Source organism: Nerophis lumbriciformis, linkage group LG07 (genome assembly GCF_033978685.3).
Source record: "Nerophis lumbriciformis linkage group LG07, RoL_Nlum_v2.1, whole genome shotgun sequence".
Taxonomy (NCBI): Eukaryota; Metazoa; Chordata; class Actinopteri; order Syngnathiformes; family Syngnathidae; genus Nerophis; species Nerophis lumbriciformis.
Genome location: NC_084554.2, coordinates 48,870,001 through 48,879,583, shown reverse-complemented (window position 1 = coordinate 48,879,583; position 9,583 = coordinate 48,870,001). Strand labels below are relative to the sequence as shown.

The following is a 9,583-nucleotide window of genomic DNA, read 5'->3' as shown; positions in this document are numbered from 1 at the left end:
TGTCGAAACGCTTCATGACGCCTCATCAACCCATCACTACTACTTGGTATCGGGTCGATGCCTAAATGTGTGGAATCATCCAAAACTAATGTAAAGTATCAAAGAAGAGAAGAATAAGTGATTATTACATTTGAACAGAAGTGTAGATAGAACATGTTGAAACAGAAATTAACAGTAAATGAACAAGTAGATCAATAATCCATTTTCTACAGCTTGTCCTTTATAATGTTGACAAAATAATAGGTGTATAAATGACACAATATGTTACTGCATATGTCAGCAGACTAATTAGGAGCCTTTGTTTGTTTACTTACTACTAAAAGACAAGTTGTCTAGTATGTTCACTATTTTATTTAAGGACTAAATTGCAATAATAAACACATGTTTCATGTACCCTAAGATTTGTTGTTAAAACAAAGCAATTTTTTGTGGTCCCCTTTAATTAGAAAAGTACCAAAAAGTATCCAAATAATTTTGGTACCAGTACCAAAAATATTGGTATCAGGACAACACTAATATCCACTTACATGAAATCATATATATATATATATATATATATATATATATATATATATATTTATTTATTTATTGTTACTTTACATGCAGTCTGCTTTCGACCTCCCCGGCCAAATTTTCTACCCCCCCCCCCCGCCCCAAGTCAAAAAGTTTGGACACCCCTGCTGTAGAGATACCTTAACACACAGGTGTCAAACTCAAGGCCCGGGGGCCAGTTCTGGCTTGCCACATCATTTTATGTGGCCTGCAAAAGCCTGGAAAAAAATGGGTTTCAAAAAAACATTTTGCCAAAATGATTCCCGGGCGCGGCCACCGCTGCTGCTCACTGCTCCCCTCACCTCCCGGGAGGTGATCAAGGGTGATGGGTCAAATGCAGAGAATAATTTCGCCACACCTAGTGTGTGCGTGACAATCATTGGTACTTTAACTTTAACTTTAAATGCATTCGTTCTTTCAATTTTGACAAAAAAAAAATGCATATTTTAAACTATCTGATCATGCCAATTATTTTATATACTGTATTGCTAAACTATTTTTGTGAGCTAAAAACAGTTAAATGTTTTTCACCTTTATTTATGATTTTAAAGCAAGCTATACATAAAAAAAAAATAATCAAATTCATATGCATTTTGATTAATCATGATCAATCACAGGTTATTACCCGCATACATAATTTAAATTAATTTTTAAAAACGGCCCTCAGCAGCCATTGTGGCCCTAATGAAAAAGGAGTTGGACTTACCATGAATTGATTAACGTGGACCCCGACTTAAACAAGTTGAAAAACGTATTGGGGTGTTACCATTTAGTGGTCAATTGTACGGAATATGTACTGTACTGTGCAATCTACTAATAAACGTTTCAATCACTCAATCAAACCCCAACTAAACATAACCCCAGCCGGATATTTTAGTTGAAAAATGTCTCCCTCTAGTGGACAAATGCTAGTATTTCCCTATTGATCATACAACTCAATGCAAATCAGTGTTTATTTATTTGATGGTTAATAAAAATTAGTGAACATTGTGAAAAATCCACATAAATACGTGAGAATAATTTAAGTGCGTACAAAAATGTAAAAGTGATTTTTCAAAATCATTCAATTGTGCTCTTGTGCAAAATCAACACCGCGTGTCTTTTCTTCGTGTTCCTGCGGACAAAGTGTGAGGAAGAAAAAAAAAAAAAAAAGAAGTTAGGTTGATTTTCTGTGACATTTTTCTTGATGACGCACCTTGTGATTGTGACATCCTGTGTTTAGTCAAGTGTTGTGGTCTGGGCTCGTGCCTCCACACTTCAGGGATGGTCGTGACCGTTTTCCACGACTTCTCTGATGGATGAAGTTACACTGATCACTAAGAACACAGCAGTCCACAAGGTGAAAGCCTACCTGTTTGCCACCTCTGCGTCCAATAAACCTGGTCTGTGCGTCTCCATCTGTCCTGGGTGGACGCAGGCAAGTTCTCGTCCAGTTCTCGGATGGCGTTGCCATGGGGACAGTGGCGCCGACACTCCCGTGTAACAGGCTGGACATGCGACATTCCGTCGCACCTGCAGTTCCTCTCCCTCATGGCTGCAGGAGCTTTGTCCAAGTTCTGCTTGGAGCCCGGCTGCCTTTTCTGCTCGGGTCTCCACTTGAGGCCCACGCGACACGAGCCGTTCTCAGAGGACTCGCCCTCGGCCTCATGACGTGGGTCGCGAACGTCTGGGAAGGAGCCGTTCCTCACCAGTCGCTTCTTGGTGTGAAACCTGCAGGCGTCGCATGTCGGCTGGAGGGCCCCGTTGCACTGCTGGAAGGGGACGGCTTTTCTTTTTAGGACACGGCCATTGAGTCCTGGACCATGGGGTTTGTCCAGACATCTTGAGCAAAGGCGGTCACTCTTGTAGGGAGCGCAGATGTTCTCGTTGAATGTTCTTGTAAGGCAGCACTCGTGGTCGGAGAGACTTCGCCGATCTACCTTGGCTTTCGGCTTGTACTTCTCCTTCGGTTTACAGACTGAAGGCTGCTCCATCTCTAGTTTTCTTCTCCGAGTGAGAACACTTAAGGCGCTCCTGGTCACAGGCTTGCTCGGCTTCTTGGGAGTGGGTGGCCTCCTGCTACAGCAGTAGACATCAAAGTCAGCTATCCAGCTGCTGGAGGGAAGGTACGCTGGTAAGGACTCGAACGAGGTGTCCTGGTCGTCCTTGAAGTTTAGGTCTTGCCTAGGTTGGTTTTCCTCTTCCTTATGAGAGCTTCCCGGTAAAGGCGAGGTAGCTGGAAGAGGAACATCCTCAACTTGAGGAGCTTCATCCATCATGTCTGCCCCATCCTTAAAACCCTCTCCAGAGGGGGCTGGAGCCTCTTTTGTAGGAATGTCAGCGGACACTTCACTGTGATCTTCGATGAGAATATTTTGGACTGGTGAGTCAGGGCAGGGAAATAACGTTTCCTCCATCGACCAGACTGGTTCCTCCTCGGACTGAATATTCTTGGAAGACATCTGTTGATCTTTCTCACTTCTCATCTCCTCGACAAAGTCAGTGAATGCATCTGGGTGGTTCTTGGATTTTTCCAGCTCAGGGTTCTTCTCGCTGGGAATCCCGACCAAAAGGATGTCAGGACAAGCTTGAGGCGTCTGCTCTCCGGGAATACCCGGCCTGTCGCCCAGCGGGATCTCATGGGAAAACCCCTGAGAGACCTCAGAGGCATCGTGAGCATGAAAAAGCTGAAGTCCCCCCGGCGTGGTGCAGCATTCAATTCTCACCTCCTCAGAATGGATGACGAAGCTTCTGTTTGGAGGCGACGTGGCGGCGCAAGAAGCTACCACGTCCCTAAAGTCAGGAGAATGCTCATTACTCTGCTCAGTCGAAGCCACTGGGAGAGGCTTACTGAGGGGGGCACTCAAGGCTTCCTTGACATCACAAGCTGAGGCCTCAGGGTCTCCTGACCCAGGTGTGTTGATTCTCTGGTCACTGCACAGTGGTTCCGTTTGGACCTCCGAGTTGGTGACCTCCCGAGCGGGCACATTGTGCTGATAGCGGTATCTGCGTGCATGGTAGGCCATGGTCTGGTAGTACTGAGAGTTCAGCACGCGCCTGTAGTCAGTCAGGTGGAGGTTGGTGTGGGGCATGACAAAGCCTGGGGGCTCCATGTACGGATTGGGCTGGTAGTGAGGCATCATCGGCATACCGAAACCTTTAGTGGAGGGAATTTAGAATACATGTTTTAATGGCATAAGCGATCAATGATTACTGACTTGATTGTAGTCACTTTTTATCTCTATCTTAAAGGGGAACATTATCACCAGATAATGTAAGCGTCAATATATACCTTGATGTTGCAGAAAAAAGACCATATATTTTTTTAACCGATTTCCGAACTCCAAATGGGTGAATTTTGGCGAATTAAACGCCTTTCTAATATTCGCTCTCGGAGCGATGACGTCACAACGTGGCTTCACATCGGGAAGCAATCCGCCATTTTCTCAAACACCGAGTCAAATCAGCTCTGTTATTTTCCGTTTTTTTCGACTGTTTTCCGTACCTTGGAGACATCATGCCTCGTCAGTGTGTTGTCGGAGGGTGTAACAACACGAACAGGGACGGATTCAAGTTGCACCAGTGGCCCAAAGATGCGAAAGTGGCAAGAAATCGGACGTTTGTTCCGCACACTTTACCGACGAAAGCTACGCTACGACAGAGATGGCAAGAATGTGTGGATATCCTGCGACACTCAAAGCAGATGCATTTCCAACGATAAAGTCAAAGAAATCCGCCGCCAGACCCCCATTGAATCTGCCGGAGTGTGTGAGCAATTCAGGGACAAAGGACCTCCGGTAGCACGGCAAGCAATGGCGGCAGTTTGTTCCCGCAGACGAGCGAGCTCAACCCCTTATCGAACCCTAGCTTCCCTGGCCTGCTGACATCAACTCCAAAACTGGACAGATCAGCTTTCAGGAAAAGAGCGCGGATGAGGGTATGTCTACAGAATATATTAATTGATGAAAATTGGGCTGTCTGCACTCTCAAAGTGCATGTTGTTGCCAAATGTATTTCATATGCTGTAAACCTAGTTCATAGTTGTTAGTTTCCTTTAATGCCAAACAAACACATACCAATCGGTGGTTAGAAGGCGATCGCCGAATTCGTCCTCGCTTTCTCCCGTGTCGCTGGCTGTCGTGTCGTTTTCGTCGGTTTCGCTTGCATACGGTTCAAACCGATATGGCTCAATAGCTTCAGTTTCTTCTTCAATTTCGTTTTCGCTACCTGCCTCCACACTACAACCATCCGTTTCAATACATGCGTAATCTGTTGAATCGCTTAAGCCGCTGAAATCCGAGTCTGAATCCGAGCTAATGTCGCTATAGCTTGCTGTTCTATGCGCCATGTTTGTTTGTGTTGGCATCACTATGTGACGTCACAGGAAAATGGACGGGTGTATATAACGATGGTTAAAATCAGGCACTTTGAAGCTTTTTTTAGGGATATTGCGTGATGGGTAAAATTTTGAAAAAAACTTCGAAAAATAAAATAAGCCACTGGGAACTGATTTTTAATGGTTTTAACCCTTCTGAAATTGTGATAATGTTCCCCTTTAAAGGATCTTCGAGTGTCAAGAAAGGCATTCAGAAATTAAAAGGTATTATTGTAAAGCAGGGCTCTCACATGGGATTACTTTGACCCCTTTTCCACTGCAGCTGTTCCAGTGACTGTTTCAGAGTTGGAATTCAGCACTTTTCTTTTTCATTGTCAACGCACCAGAAGGTGCTGCCCACTTCAGTGTTTTTTTTAATTTTTTTATTGTAACCCCATTGATTGATTGATTGAAACTTTTATTAGTAGATTACACGGTGGAACAGGGGTTAGTGCATCTGCCTCACAATACGAAGGTGCTGAGTAGTCTTGAGTTCAATCCCGGGCTCGGGATATTTCTGTGTGGAGTTTGCATGTTCTCCCCGTGACTGCGTGGGTTCCCTCCGGGTACTCCGGCTCACATAGTTTAGTGCAGGGGTCGGCAACCCAAAATGTTGAGCCATATTGGACCAAAAATACAAAAACAAATCTGATAAATTAAAAGCCACATTACATACAGATAGTGTGTATTGAGATATAAATTGAATTAAGAAGACTTAAAGGAAACTAAATGAGCTCAAATATACCTACAAACGAGGCATTATGATGAAATATGTACATATAGCTAGTAAATAGCATGTTAGCATCGACTAGCTTGCAGTCATGCAGTGACCAAATATGTCTGATTAGCACTCCCCACAAGTCAATAACATCAACAAAACTCACCTTTCATGCACAACGTTAAAAGTTTGGTGGACAAAATGAGACAGAAAAAGACGTGGCATAAAACACGTCCTAGAAAGTCGGAGAAAGTTATACATGTAAACAAACTACGGTGAGTTCAAGGACCGCCAAAATTAGTAGGACAAAACGGCGCTCGCCAAATACTCGAATCAGTGAAGCATGTTTAATATAAACAGTGTGCTTTATAACAATTAGGGAGGTTTGTGTCATGTTTGTCCTCCTACAGAAACCATATTAAAACAAAAAATTTATTATTTCCCCTCATCTTTTTCCATTTTTCATACATCTTTGAAAAAGCTCCAGGGAGCCACTAGGGCGGCACTAAAGGTTTAGGGTGTAAATCTGATAGCCTTCGGTTATCTTCCTTCATCTTAGACTTAGACTTCCTTTTTTATTGTCATTCAAATTTGAACTTTACAGCACAGATAAGAACGACATTTTGTTACATAAGCTCATGGTAGTGCAGGATAAAAAAAGAAATACGGTGCATATATAAATAATATACTTGACAACCCTCCCGAATTTTCCGGGAGACTCCCGAAATTCAGCGCCTCACCCAAAAACCTCCCGGGACAAATATTCTCCCGAAAATCTCCTGATTTTTAGCCGGAGCTTGAGGCCACGCCCCCTCCAGCTCTATGCGGACATGAGTGAGGACAGCCTTTTTTTCACGACGGGAGGACAACAGGGTGACAAGAACTAAATCATCCAGACTAGAGATACATTGTATTATTATGTTTATCTTACCTAAAAATAAATATATTTATTAATTTAAAAAAAAAAAAACTAAATAAATGTTTACTATATTTTGCTAAAAACATCACCATTAATTGTATTTTTATTTTTTCTGACTCCTTATTACATCAAGCCATAGAATTATACCGGTACATTAAAATAAACATATTTGAATTAATTTTAAATTATCATAATTCATCTAAAATGACCATATGTAATTATTAAAATAATTGTTTGTTTATCAAAAACTTTATTACATTTTGAAGCTCTCAGAAGCCAAGTTATGTTATATTCATGTTATATTTATGCAAGTTTGAAGTATCAATGATCTAAACACAGTTTTGTTTGCATTTTTTCAGGATGTAGATATATATATATATATATATATATATATATATATATATATATATATATATATATGTATGTGTGGGAAAAAAAATCACAAGACTACTTCATCTCTACATGAAATCTCCTGATGATTGAGGGAACCCCTCATGAAACAGGCCTGTAGAGATGAAGTAGTCTTGTGATTTTTTTCCCCCACACATACATATATTGCGCTCTACTACGCTATCGAGCACTATTTTTTGGATAACCTTAAGACATATATATATATATATATATATATATGTATGAAATACTTGACTTGGTGAATTCTAGCTGTCAATATACTCCTCCCCTCTTAACCACGCCCCCAACCACGCCCCCAACCCCCCACCTCCCGAAATCGGAGGTCTCAAGGTTGGCAAGTATAATATATAAATATATATATATATAAAATAAATATATATAAACTGCGATGAGGTGGCGACTTGTCCAGGGTGTACACCGCCTTCCGCCCGATTGTAGCTGAGAGACTCCAGCGCTCCCCGCGACCCCGAAGGGAATAAGCGGTAGAAAATGGATGGATGGAATATATATATATAAACATAAATAGATTACTGTACAGATAAATATATTGCACTTTTTCACATGCGTCCACATTTATGGATGTATGTTATATTTTTTATTCCAGCGAGTTAATCCATTTTGGGGGGAAGTTGAGGGGATCATTTAATTATGATGCGTTCAAGAGTCTTACGGCCTGAGGGAAGAAGCTGTTACAGAACCTGGAGGTTCTGCTTCGGAGGCTGCGGAACCTCTTTCTAGAGTCATCTGCTCCAGCTCCAAAGCTCGATGCAGTGGAAATGCAGTATTTGACGACCTGCATGTTTAGGACATGCCCCACACCTGTGGCTATATACCTGTGCCCCAGATTCCAAACATATCACCAGAGGTGGGTAGAGTAGCCAGAAATTGTACTCAAGTAAGAGTACTGTTACTTTAGAGATTTATTACTCAAGTAAAAGTAAGGAGTAGTCACCCAAATATTTACTTGAGTAAAAGTAAAAAGTATGTTGTGAAAAAACTACTCAAGTACTGAGTAACTGATGAGTAACATACACACTCATATCATATATATATATATATATATATATATATATATATATACATTGATATATACAGTATATCATTTATATGTATTTATTTTGCTGTTTTTGTTCACATGTTAAAGGTGTTTTAATGAATATACATGCATGTTTAACACATATAGATTCCTTTCTTTCATGAAGACTAGAATATAAGTTGGTGTATTACCTGATTCTGATGACTTGCGTTGATTGTAATCAGACAGTAGTGATGATAACGTCCACGTTTTCAAATGGAGGAGAAGAAAAGTTCCTCCTTTCTGTCTAATACCACATGAAAGTTTCCAGCTTCCATATTCGTTTTTATACACTGTACAAGAAATATATTGGCGTCAAACTCCGTAGCTTGCTAGCTTGTTTGCGCTGGCTTTCGGAGACTCTTGTTTTGAAAGCGCAGGCGCGATGGAGCGGCACTTTTATTGTGAAGACAGGAACGTCCTCATGTGCGGTCAGTCTTTAGGCTTTTGACGGGATGTACGGTTGAAATAAAAAAGTATCTTTTTTCCTTCACACTTTTGATTGATTGATTGGAACTTTTATTATTAGATTGCACAGTACAGTACACATTCCGTACAATTGACCACTAAATGGTAACACCCCAATAAGTTTTTCAACTTGTTTAAGTCAGGTCATGTGACCACCTGGCTCTGTTTGATTGGTCCAACGTCACCAGTGACTGCATCTGATTGGTGGAACGAAGTGAAACGTCACCAGTAAGGCAGGCATTTTGAAGGTCTGTCTGACAGACCAAAACAAACAAAGCGTGCATTAACAGATCGATAAAAATTAGTAGCGAGTAGCGAGCTGAATGTAGATAAAAGTAGCGGAGTAAAAGTAGCGTTCCTTCTCTATAAATATACTTAAGTAAAAGTATGTTGCATTAAAACTACTCTTAGAAGTACAATTCATCCCAAAAGTTACTCAAGTAGATGTAACGGAGTAAATGTAGCGCGTTACTACCCACCTCTGCATATCACAATCATAAATGGACAATTCTAAGTTAAGTCGTAAGTTGGATGAACATGTTTATGAAGTGAAAGCACAAAGACCTATGAGATTGTTCTTACCTAAAGCATGGCAGCCATAGTAGGGATTGTAGCCGACAGGCATGGCCATAGGGCCATAGGGCCACTGCAGGCCCTGCATGGGCATGTAAGGCTGAGAGGGCTGCATGTAGAAGAGCGGCTTGTGGTTCTGCTGCTGCTCCTCAAGACCAGGCCCTCCCGTAGGCTCTTGAGCCGTCACATTGGGCTCGTGGCAGGCCTGCGAAGGTCCATGCGGCAGGTTTGGACCTCGAGGGCCCAAACGGTAGGAAGTGTGCGCGTTAGAAGCATTTGCCTCCATATCTGAAGAAGAATCAGAGATAATCCACCAGGAACATGAGTTGGAAGAGGCAATGAAAGAGTGCACTTACTTGGACAAAGCAGCTCAGCTCTCATAGCAAAATCTAGACCAGAGTCAAAGGTGTGGACTCCTGATAATGCTTCACTGGGCGAAAGGTGGCACTGATTGGATGGATGGTAGCACCAGGTGATAGGCATCCAATCAAGTGATTTCCTGTTAAAGCCAAT

The 9,583-nt window shown here is 41.8% G+C and overlaps 1 protein-coding gene across 1 annotated transcript; it reads right to left on the bottom strand.

Annotated features, from left to right (window-relative positions):
- Nucleotides 1–1,491: 1,491 nt before the first annotated feature.
- Nucleotides 1,492–9,568, bottom strand: buc2l (bucky ball 2-like). The gene is made up of 5 exons (XM_061964702.1): nt 9,427–9,568; nt 9,080–9,358; nt 1,904–3,688; nt 1,748–1,843; nt 1,492–1,666 (listed from the first exon to the last, which is right to left on the bottom strand). Exons 1-5 carry the CDS (start codon nt 9,551–9,553, stop codon nt 1,638–1,640), a joined length of 2,316 nt encoding a protein of 771 aa, XP_061820686.1. The 5' UTR covers nt 9,554–9,568; the 3' UTR covers nt 1,492–1,637.
- Nucleotides 9,569–9,583: the final 15 nt, after the last annotated feature.